The sequence below is a fragment of the Salvelinus alpinus genome, chromosome 8 (genome assembly GCF_045679555.1).
Source record: "Salvelinus alpinus chromosome 8, SLU_Salpinus.1, whole genome shotgun sequence".
In the NCBI taxonomy this organism is placed as follows: Eukaryota; Metazoa; Chordata; class Actinopteri; order Salmoniformes; family Salmonidae; genus Salvelinus; species Salvelinus alpinus.
The window spans coordinates 35,108,275-35,120,440 of NC_092093.1; the positions used below are offsets into that span (position 1 = coordinate 35,108,275).

General features: G+C 51.9%; 1 protein-coding gene and 1 long non-coding RNA gene across 3 annotated transcripts in view; one reads left to right on the forward strand and one right to left on the reverse strand.

Moving 5' to 3' along the window:
- The window catches only part of LOC139583033 (mitogen-activated protein kinase kinase kinase 5-like), a 68,184-nt gene that overhangs the window by 49,064 nt on the left and 6,954 nt on the right, over positions 1-12,166 (forward strand). For both annotated transcript variants that reach the window (XM_071413708.1, XM_071413709.1), the window contains exons 23-27: positions 205-373; positions 611-802; positions 1,555-1,660; positions 5,905-6,148; positions 6,462-6,574. In XM_071413708.1, the coding sequence (XP_071269809.1) occupies positions 205-373; positions 611-802; positions 1,555-1,660; positions 5,905-6,148; positions 6,462-6,574 (824 nt within the window). The remainder of the gene's footprint in view (positions 1-204; positions 374-610; positions 803-1,554; positions 1,661-5,904; positions 6,149-6,461; positions 6,575-12,166) is intronic.
- Positions 367-4,206, reverse strand: LOC139583038 (uncharacterized). The gene is made up of 3 exons (XR_011676471.1): positions 3,529-4,206; positions 3,220-3,331; positions 367-499 (listed from the first exon to the last, which is right to left on the reverse strand). It is a non-coding gene; the product is annotated as an uncharacterized lncRNA (long non-coding RNA).

The window sequence follows — 12,166 nt, forward strand, 5'->3', positions numbered from 1 at the left end:
TACTGGACCATTTTAAACACTTGCACCCCAATCCTCTCTTCCCCAAAACAAATGCAAATATTGGACTATAAATTGTGCCTTCCTGCAAGTAAGCATTTCGCTGGACAGTGCGTATACCAACTTGAACTTTATTATTCTCCTATACAAATATGCTCTAAAACAAATGTCACTGAGGTCTTTAATCTAACCTGTGTTCCCCACCAGTATCCCAGTGGAGAACTTTGAGGACCACAGTGCTCCTCCGTCTCCTGATGAGAAGGACACTGGATTCTTCATGCTGAGGAAGGACAGCGAGAGAAGGGCCACTCTGCACCGCATCCTCACTGAGGACAGAGACAAGGTGGTGGCCAACCTCGTGGAGGCTCTCAAACAGGTCAGTTAGCATCTAGTCTGGTAGTGGACAGGGAAAGGGTTGGCCTGGTTCCAGTTCGATTTTTGCCCTGGTGTGTCACCCGGCATGATGATGACCCTAGGAGTTGGCAAGACAGCACGAACAGATCTGGGAACAGGTTAGAAGAGGGGCTGTCTCAGAGTAAAACAAACCTCTTATCTGCACTTCTCTCTCTACCATCACCCCTTCTCATCATCCTCCTCTCCCCTGTGTGTGCAGAGTTCTGAGACATCCGACACTAAGTTGAGACATCAGCATATCTCCACCCTGGTGGCCAGTCTTGGGGACTTTGTGCGCATGGCGGACAGGAAGATCATAGCCAACACCCTCTCCCAGCTCAAACTGGAGCTAGACTTTGACAGCACGGCCATCAGCCAACTACAGGTGGTGCTATTCGGGTTCCAGGATGCAGTAAGTGCTCTTTCTTCACCTATTAGTAGGTCTCTCTATAAGCATTATAAATGGCCTGTGATGATTCAAAAATCCCATTGTCTATTTATCCACTGTGAATGGCTTGGAATTAAAATAATCCTTGTATAGACCAAAGGTTCTGGAGACATTGAAGTATGATTTAAGGGGGTTTCTGTGAACCGTTCACAGCAGAATTATGCTGCCATTGTTTGAACAAACAGATCAGACTATTGACTGCAAAACACTTTTGACCTTTAAGGGTAATCAAAGGGAAATATGTCCGCTTAATTGCACATCGTGTAAAGGGGCTGATTCTGCCCTGTCTCACAAATACAATTATGCAAATAGCACTGTGGCCTGTAGCTGTTAGATTTGCGAGACTCTCTGTTAATAATGAGCTCTGATGCGCCCTAGTGGATACTTATGAAACCAGTTCTGGTCTATAGGTTACACTGTCTGCAACAGATTATTATCAATGCACGATGCACACTTGTTTTTCAGATTTTCCAGAATGCATGGCTTTTTATAAATAACAGTCTCTCTTTTTTCTGGGAAATGCTTGTTCCATAGGCTAATTATAGGGGGATATCTCAGCTTACTAGGCAGCCACCACACGTAATGTAAACAGACACCCTCTGGGGTTAAGCCTGTTGTCCTTTCCACTAATGTGACCATGTAGAGGATGCATAGGTGCAGTATGTGTGGGTCAGCTGTTTATTAATGGTGTGTGTGTGTGTGCATTGCGTCTCCAGGTAAACAAAGTACTACGAAACCACAACATCAAGCCCCACTGGATGTTCGCCCTGGACAATATCATCCGTAAAGCTGTGCAAACTGCCATCACCATCCTGGTGCCAGGTAATAGCAGTGACTCCAGCTGCAGTTTTAAATGAGTAATTATGCCCCTTAGGGCCCAGGACACTGTTTGTTAACTAAAGATAGGAACGTGACTTTGAACAGAGCCCCAATCTAATCACAATTTAAGGTTACTTTTGTAACTCCGGTTCTCTGAAAATATGAGTGAGATGTATCACAACTCTCGGAAGGACCAATCGGAGACAGACATGTAGCGGCGAATGAGATGAGCCTCTCACTTCCTTATAAAGAGCCACTCTCCTGCCCTCTGGTCATTCTCAAGCATGCTTCTCTTCCTGTTTAATGAGATATGTCCCAAAAACAGTGCCCAAAAGGTAAACTCCTCAGTAGGAGGGCCCTATGAGAGAAGGGCATAACACCCTTGAGCTCTCGTTCAATCCAAGTAGATGCGCAACGTGCAAAATGAAAAACCCCTGGGCAGACTGTGGGCGCAAACAGTGGCTGGTAGTGTTGGGGAAGCTACTCTGAAAATGTAGTTTACCAAGCTCCCTGTTACTTCACACTGGAAGAAGTTAAGCCTCACTGAAGCTACCCCTAAGGGAAATATAACTAAAGTTACTTTGAAAAAGTAGTTCACTACATCCAAACTGCTTTGTGAAAAAGTAAATCTGAAATGTCATACTACAATCTGCATGAATAGATCGCTTTGGGGTCATATGTTAACAGAATGTGGATTTTAGCCTAAAACACAAAACCGATGTTTCAAGTGAGATTTAGGCAGATCTGATGTCGAAAAAGGAAATTGCCTACCGCCATATTTTATTTTAGCAAAAAGAGTAGTTACACTACACTCTTAGAAAAAAAGCCTTCCAAAAGGGTTCTTCAGGCTGTCCCCATAAGATAACCCTTTTTGTTTCCAGGTAGAACTCTTTTGGGTTCCATGTAGAACCCTCTGTGAAAATGATTCCACATGGACCCCAAAAGGGTTCTACTTGGAACCAAAAAAGGTTCTTCAAAGGGTTCTCCTATGGGAACAGCCGAAGAACCCTTAACTTCTAGATAGCACCTTTTTCCCCCCCCAGAGTGTAGCTAGATTTGAATTTAGTTCAACCACCACCAAGCTACTGCAAAATGTAGTTCAATTACTATTTGAAGTCCATGTAGTTCACTGCTTCCCAACACTGTGCTTAGGGATGCTAAGGCCAGTAGTAAAGCGAAAGATTGAGCAATGTTACATCTCCACGCTTCTCAGCGGCTAGTAGCTGCTGTGAAAGTATCTTAAGCACAATAGACATGTCCCAGGACTAGCTAAAGACTAGAGACTGGGTGAAAGTGACGTGCCCCTCTAGAAATAACATAACAGTTATGGATTACTGTCAGGGCCTTGGCACACCGACAAAGTGGCTAGCGGACCTTAACAATGACAAAACCTCTCCTTCCCAAAAAATCCTGCAAGGAGCATAGGACCATGGAAAATGGAGTGTAGGAAGGAACAATCTGTTTAGTCAGCACTTCTCCAAGAAAAACACAACTTTTTAAAAAAAAGAAGAAAAAGAGTGAGCATACAGGGGCTGGCACTCTTCCAAGAGTAGGCTACAAACCCTGCATGACGATAGCTGCCAGAGCTGGTCTTGAGCAGGGTGTAACTGCCGACCAGAAAGTCACGGGTCATCGAGGGGCCCGAAGATGAGGTGGAGGCCCAATGTCCTTGCTCTGTGTAGACGGAAAAGGGGTGGTAGGCAGCATAGGAGGAAAAGCATATGGCATAACCCTATTTTCTAGGGCTGTGACGATACTAGTACCACAATATTTTTTCAAATGGCAAAAATGTAAACACGAAGCAGACCAAACTCTTCAGCCCTTTAAAAATTTGCTGTGTGTATAATATTTTTGGGACAAGATGTACGAACCAAAAGGTCTACCACGGGGCCCGGGTCTGCGGGGCAGGCAGAAGTTGAAGGCGTTGCCTTCTTTCTTGCGCATGTCACACTTCTGCCGCATGAACAACTCATCGGGTGTCACTGGGACATCCAGGAGGTCCACATTTACTTTGTCTGTTAAGCTGGATAAGCTCAGCCAAAGTGCCCTTTCACCCACTACTGCTAGGCTCATGCTATAACCACGAGCTTGAATGGCACTACGGGAGGCACGGAGATTTAGGTCTGTAATCATACAGCTCTCCTCCAAAGCATCTGGCCATGGGTGTCCTGCTCCAGTTTCTTCCCCATCTCTTTCAGTAGCTCAGCCTGATAAACCAACAATAGAGGTCACATTGAGAGCTCCGATTGCTTGGGCCGAGGCCTTGTACGTTCTCAGAAAAATGGAGGCAGTAAAGCGCTATGTCTTTCTAGGGAGTGAGGTGTCAGTGTCGTTAGTAACATGGCGTGAGGGGCTGAGGTGGTAAGCCAGTGACCGCTTCACATTGGGAGGGTTAACAAACACGGATTCCTCCATATAGTGCATTTCGAGGCTCGGAGTGCCTCCAGCAAAAATCTTGCTAGTGAGGGTTTTGTCCCACAAGCTCTTAGCTTCCCTGAAGCAAGATGGTACCGCGGGTTGCAGTTGTTTTACAGGGGCTGTATGAGATGGGAGTCTCTTCCAGTCGTATAGGTCCCTTGTCGGGCCCCGAGCCCCTACGGGGATGACCACTCGGGAGACGGCCACCAAACTCCAATGGAGTAGGGAGTTGCTTCACTGCTCTCAAGGCCGTCCGACCTGCAGGCCTGAGAGGGCGGGCGAACCGGATCGTCAGCACCCATCTCCTGAGCTATCTCGAGGATAACTGTGAGGAATCCCATTGTAATCCTCGTCACCCGCTAGCTCGCTTTCCCCTGACAATACATCGTCAGACAGTGAGGTGAGGGAGTCGAGTCTATCCATGACCTCGTCCCAACTGGGCTCGTTTACGGGGAGCTGAGCTTCCGCTTTCGCTGTTGGCTCTGAGGCGAGGTGCTATAGAAATAGATGCTCATTTAAGCCTCCCCTGACCTAGTCAGCAGTGATCACAGCACTCAGTCGTCGAGCGCCTCTTGGGCATGTTTCTTTCCCAAGCAATTGATGCATTGAGGGTGGTAATCCTTCCTCACAATCATAGAACCACAAGCGCAAAAACCTGGGAGTTCAAGTGCTAGGCTTTTCCTGGGATGGTATAGCAGTGGCCATTGTGAGGAACAAGGCTTGCTAGGAGGAAAAAGCCTGTTGAAAGAAAAACAAGAAGCAGGCTTGGGCTGGCTAGATAGAAGCCTTGCTGCTGGTGGCTAGCAAAAGGTAGCTTGTGTAAATGGCGTTGAAAGCTAGGTAGTTAGAAGCCTTGCGGCTAATAACTAGCAATAATGAGCACAGTAGAACGCTATAGCCAAGAGGCTAGTGGAGCGATAGCTAGCTAACAGCTACCTCGTGGTGAAGGTGTGCTGTAGCTAGCTCAGTGCTGGCTGAAGGAAACCATGTGGGGGGACAGTTAGCCTTCAGGTAGTGTGGTCCCACGACCGAAGGAGCCGTGAGGCTGAGACGGTCGGTCTAGTTAACACAAACGGGTGAACGTAGGTTAAGCTAGACGTCCAGAAGGGAGCTAGCAATGCTACCATGTTGCAGGTAGGGTATGCTAGTCAGGTTAGCTTGCCTCTCAGCGAGCTAGCCAAGTTAGCCTTGCAGCATGTGGGCTAACTGAGTCTCAATAATTAGCCGTGAGGCTAGCTACCAACGGAGACTGAGTAGAAAAGGAATTTCTACACAAACAAAAACCTTTTGGTCCGTACTCAACCTCTCGAAAGGGTTTGAAGACCTACGTTCGGCAGCGATATCCTTCACGGTTTGCTTGTAAGCAGTTAAGCAGGAAAACAGGGATACAGTTGTGCTGAGGAGAGCTACAAAGCAATGCTCTTCGTGAGGAAGAGAAGCGAGTATGACCAGAGGTTGAGAAAGTGGCTCTTTATAAGGAAGTGCCCTTATTTGCTACTCTATCCGTCAGACGCTTTTGATAGGTCCTTCCAAGAGTTGGTGTTCCTGGTGAATCCCCATAGTGATACATCAAAAGGAGAACAGAGATTTCAAGAATATTGTATGACTGTATATACTAGTCAGATGCCATTATAACAATTGCATTTGAAAGATTATTGTAGATTATTAAAGATGATTGATTATTATTGACTGATCTTTATTGAAGCTTGTGATGTTGCTGTCTTTGTTTCATGTTTCCTCTTTCAAAGTGCAGTTTAGCTGTTGCATATGAACTAGTTGTCATGCTATTGATGTAACGGTGTAATGATGCATCACGTGTCCTTACCCAGAGCTGAGGCCCCACTTCAGCCTGGCCTCGGAGAGTGACCCGGCCGACCAGGATAATGTTGACGATGACGTTGAGCCTGAGGATACCGCCGCCCACCAGAGCAGAGCCCCTGCCAACACTGCCCATGACGACACGGTCGCCACCTCCGGCGTGAGCACACTCAGTTCCACCGTTTCACACGATTCCAATAATCCCCAGCGCTCTGTCACCATAGAACTAGGCAGGATGAAGCTGGAAACCAACAGGTGGGTCGCCGTGCGGTCATAACCATGACAACAACTGTCAGACACAAAAGCAGAGATTTATTCCAACAACCTTTGCTATTACCACCACATCTGTGATGAATTAGTAACAGATATTGCCTGTAGCTTCACAGTGTTTCCTCACCAATGTGAATTATGTTATGTAGAAAGGTCCCAACACAGAAGAGAAAATATGTTTATTTTCATTATGGCTATCGCCGTGGCTGCAGTAGCCATGTCTAGTAGTATCGTGTTAACTCATTGAATGACCCTATGTCTCCCCCTCCCCTCCTCTCTCCCTGCTGTGTCTGCCCAGGCTAATGGAGCAGTTGCTGGAGAGGGAGGGAGAGTACCAGGCCATCCTCCAGCAGGTCCTGGACGAGAGGGAAGAGGGGATCAAATTACTGAGGATCTGCTCAGAGCCTATCTGTGAGCACATCTCAACAAACTTACCAACATACACTCAACAGCTCCCAACATACACTACACAGCACCCAAAAACACTACACACCTCCCAACATCCACTACACACCTCCCAACATCCACTACACAGCACCCAAAAACACTACACACCTCCCAACAAACACTACACACCTCCCAACATCCACTACACACCTCCCAACATCCACTACACACCTCCCAACATCCACTACACACCTCCCAACATCCACTACACACCTCCCAACATCCACTACACACCTCCCAACAAACACTACACATCTCCCAACATACACAATACACCTCCCAACATCCACTACACACCTCCCAACATCCACTACACACCTCCCAACATCCACTACACACCTCCCAACATCCACTACTGTAACGGCGTTCCTCCTCCTCTTCATCCGAAGAGGAGGAGCAGGGATTGAACCAAAATGCAGCTTCTTGAGTTGACATGATTTATTTAAAGAAAAGACGACAAACACGAACTTCACTTGAATCTAAACAAAACAACAAACGGAGTAGACAAACCTGAACGTAAGAACTTACATGTAACTCGAAGAACGCACGAACAGGAAAAATGACTACATAAAACGAAACGAACAAACAAACCGAAAACAGTCCCGTATGGTGCAACATAGACACAGACACAGGAGACAACCACCCACAACAAACAATGTGACAACACCTACCTTAATATGATTCTCAATCAGAGGAGATGAAAACCACCTGCCTCTAATTGAGAACCATATTAGGTACCCAAACCAACATAGAAACAGAAAACATAGACTGCCCACCCAAACTCACGTCCTGACCAGCTAACACATAAAACAACTAACAGAAAACAGGTCAGGAACGTGACATAACTCCCCCCTCAAGGTGCGTACTCCGAACGCACCACCAAAAGTCTAGGGGAGGGTCTGGGTGGGCATCTGACCACGGTGGTGGCTCAGGCTCTGGGCGAGGTCCCCACCCCACCATAGTCAATCCCAGCTTACGTCTCCCCCTTAGAATGACCACCCTCTTATTTCCCTCACCTAATTTAAGGGGCAACACCAAGATAAAGGACAGCTCCGGGACAAGGTAGCTCAGGACAGAGAGGTAGCTCAGGACAGAGGGATAGCTCAGGACAGAGGGATAGCTCAGGATAGAGAGGTAGCTCAGGATAGAGAGGTAGCTCAGGATAGAGAGGTAGCTCAGGATAGAGGGGCAACTCCGGACTGAAGGGCAGCTCCGGACAGAGAGACAGCTCTGGACTGAGAGGCAGTTCTGGATGAATGACGGCTCCGGACGCTCATGGCAGGCTGACGGCTCTGGACGCTCATGGCAGGCTGACGGCTCTGGACGCTCATGGCAGGCTGACGGCTCTGGACGCTCATGGCAGGCTGACGGCTCTGGACGCTCATGGCAGGCTGACGGCTCTGGACGCTCATGGCAGGCTGACGGCTCTGGACGCTCATGGCAGGCTGACGGCTCTGGACGCTCATGGCAGGCTGACGGCTCTGGACGCTCATGGCAGGCTGACGGCTCTGGACGCTCATGGCTCGCTGACGGCTCTGGCCGCTCATGGCTCGCTGACGGCTCTGGACGCTCATGGCTCGCTGGCGGCTCTGGACGCTCATGTCTGGCTGGCGGCTCTGGCAGATCCTGTCTGGCTGGCGGCTCTGGCAGATCCTGTCTGGTTGGCGGCTCTGGCAGATCCTGTCTGGTTGGCGGCTCTGGCAGATCCTGTCTGGTTGGCGGCTCTGGCAGATCCTGTCTGGTTGGCGGCTCTGGCAGATCCTGTCTGGTTGGCGGCTCTGGCAGATCCTGTCTGGTTGGCGGCTCTGGCAGATCCTGTCTGGTTGGCGGCTCTGGCAGATCCTGACTGACGAACGGCTCTAGCGGCTCCTGACTGACGAACGGCTCTGATGGCTCGGGACAGACGGGCGGCTCTAATGGCTCGGGACAGACGGATGGCTCAGACGGCACTGGGCAGACGGATGGCTCAGATGGCGCTGGGGAGACGGATGGCTCAGATGGCGCTGGGGAGACGGATGGCTCAGATGGCGCTGGGGAGACGGATGGCTCAGATGGCGCTATGGAGACGGATGGCTCAGATGGCGCTATGGAGACGGATGGCTCAGATGGCGCTGGGGAGACGGATGGCTCTGGCCGGATAAGGCGCACTGTAGGCCTGGTGCGTGGTGCCGGAACTGGAGGCACCGGACTGGAGACACGCACTTCAAGGCTAGTGCGGGGAGCAGGGACAGGGCACACTGACCTCTCGAAGCGCACTATAGGCCTGGTGCGTGGTACCGGCACTGGTGGCACCGGGCTGAGGGCACGCACATCAGGAAGAGTACGGGGAGAAGGAACAGTGCGTACAGGGCTCTGGAGACGCACAGGAGGCTTAGTGCGTGTTGCCGGAACTGGAGGCACCGAACTGGATACACGCACCATAGGAAGAGTGCGTGGAGGAGGAACAGGGCTCTGGAAACGCACTGGAAGCCTGGTGCGTGGTGTAGGCACTGGTGGTACTGGGCTGGGGCGGGGAGGTGGCGCCGGAAATACCGGACCGTGCAGGCGTACTGGCTCCCTTGAGCACCGAGCCTGCCCAACCTTACCTGGTTGTATACTCCCCGTCGCCCGACCAGTGCGGGGAGGTGGAATAACCCGCACCGGGCTATGTAGGCGAACCGGGGACACCATGCGTAAGGCTGGTGCCATGTAAGCCGGCCCGAGGAGACGCACTGGAGACCAGACGCGTTGAGCCGGCCTCATGACACCTGGCTCAATGCCCAATCTAGCCCTACCAGTGCGGGGAGGTGGAATAACCCGCACCGGGCTATGCACACGTACAGGAGACACCGTGCGCTCTACTGCGTAACACGGCGTCTGCCCGTACTCCCGCTCTCCACGGTTAGCCTGGGAAGTGGGCGCAGGTCTCCTACCTGCCCTTGGCCCACTACCTCTTAACCCCCCCCCAAGAAATGTTTGGGGTTTCTTCTCGGGCTTCCTCGCTAGCTGCGTACCTTCATATCTCCGGTTCCCTTGTCCGGTTGCCTCTGCTCTCCTCAGTGCCTCCAGCTGTTCCCATGGGAGGCGATCCCTTCCAGCCAGGATCTCCTCCCATGTGTAGCAACCCTTGCCGTTTAATACGTCCTCCCATGTCCATTCCTGTTTCGTGTTCCACTGCTCGAACTTATGCTGCTTGGTTCTGGATTGGTGGGTGGTTCTGTAACGGCGTTCCTCCTCCTCTTCATCCGAAGAGGAGGAGCAGGGATTGAACCAAAATGCAGCTTCTTGAGTTGACATGATTTATTTAAAGAAAAGACGACAAACACGAACTTCACTTGAATCTAAACAAAACAACAAACGGAGTAGACAAACCTGAACGTAAGAACTTACATGTAACTCGAAGAACGCACGAACAGGAAAAATGACTACATAAAACGAAACGAACAAACAAACCGAAAACAGTCCCGTATGGTGCAACATAGACACAGACACAGGAGACAACCACCCACAACAAACAATGTGACAACACCTACCTTAATATGATTCTCAATCAGAGGAGATGAAAACCACCTGCCTCTAATTGAGAACCATATTAGGTACCCAAACCAACATAGAAACAGAAAACATAGACTGCCCACCCAAACTCACGTCCTGACCAGCTAACACATAAAACAACTAACAGAAAACAGGTCAGGAACGTGACATAACCCCCCCCTCAAGGTGCGTACTCCGAACGCACCACCAAAAGTCTAGGGGAGGGTCTGGGTGGGCATCTGACCACGGTGGTGGCTCAGGCTCTGGGCGAGGTCCCCACCCCACCATAGTCAATCCCAGCTTACGTCTCCCCCTTAGAATGACCACCCTCTTATTTCCCTCACCTAATTTAAGGGGCAACACCAAGATAAAGGACAGCTCCGGGACAAGGTAGCTCAGGACAGAGAGGTAGCTCAGGACAGAGGGATAGCTCAGGACAGAGGGATAGCTCAGGATAGAGAGGTAGCTCAGGATAGAGAGGTAGCTCAGGATAGAGGGGCAACTCCGGACTGAAGGGCAGCTCCGGACAGAGAGACAGCTCTGGACTGAGAGGCAGTTCTGGATGAATGACGGCTCCGGACGCTCATGGCAGGCTGACGGCTCTGGACGCTCATGGCAGGCTGACGGCTCTGGACGCTCATGGCAGGCTGACGGCTCTGGACGCTCATGGCAGGCTGACGGCTCTGGACGCTCATGGCAGGCTGACGGCTCTGGACGCTCATGGCAGGCTGACGGCTCTGGACGCTCATGGCAGGCTGACGGCTCTGGACGCTCATGGCAGGCTGACGGCTCTGGACGCTCATGGCAGGCTGACGGCTCTGGACGCTCATGGCTCGCTGACGGCTCTGGCCGCTCATGGCTCGCTGACGGCTCTGGACGCTCATGGCTCGCTGGCGGCTCTGGACGCTCATGTCTGGCTGGCGGCTCTGGCAGATCCTGTCTGGCTGGCGGCTCTGGCAGATCCTGTCTGGTTGGCGGCTCTGGCAGATCCTGTCTGGTTGGCGGCTCTGGCAGATCCTGTCTGGTTGGCGGCTCTGGCAGATCCTGTCTGGTTGGCGGCTCTGGCAGATCCTGTCTGGTTGGCGGCTCTGGCAGATCCTGTCTGGTTGGCGGCTCTGGCAGATCCTGTCTGGTTGGCGGCTCTGGCAGATCCTGACTGACGAACGGCTCTAGCGGCTCCTGACTGACGAACGGCTCTGACGGCTCGGGACAGACGGGCGGCTCTAATGGCTCGGGACAGACGGATGGCTCAGACGGCACTGGGCAGACGGATGGCTCAGATGGCGCTGGGGAGACGGATGGCTCAGATGGCGCTGGGGAGACGGATGGCTCAGATGGCGCTGGGGAGACGGATGGCTCAGATGGCGCTATGGAGACGGATGGCTCAGATGGCGCTATGGAGACGGATGGCTCAGATGGCGCTGGGGAGACGGATGGCTCTGGCCGGATAAGGCGCACTGTAGGCCTGGTGCGTGGTGCCGGAACTGGAGGCACCGGACTGGAGACACGCACTTCAAGGCTAGTGCGGGGAGCAGGGACAGGGCACACTGACCTCTCGAAGCGCACTATAGGCCTGGTGCGTGGTACCGGCACTGGTGGCACCGGGCTGAGGGCACGCACATCAGGAAGAGTACGGGGAGAAGGAACAGTGCGTACAGGGCTCTGGAGACGCACAGGAGGCTTAGTGCGTGTTGCCGGAACTGGAGGCACCGAACTGGATACACGCACCATAGGAAGAGTGCGTGGAGGAGGAACAGGGCTCTGGAAACGCACTGGAAGCCTGGTGCGTGGTGTAGGCACTGGTGGTACTGGGCTGGGGCGGGGAGGTGGCGCCGGAAATACCGGACCGTGCAGGCGTACTGGCTCCCTTGAGCACCGAGCCTGCCCAACCTTACCTGGTTGTATACTCCCCGTCGCCCGACCAGTGCGGGGAGGTGGAATAACCCGCACCGGGCTATGTAGGCGAACCGGGGACACCATGCGTAAGGCTGGTGCCATGTAAGCCGGCCCGAGGAGACGCACTGGAGACCAGACGCGTTGAGC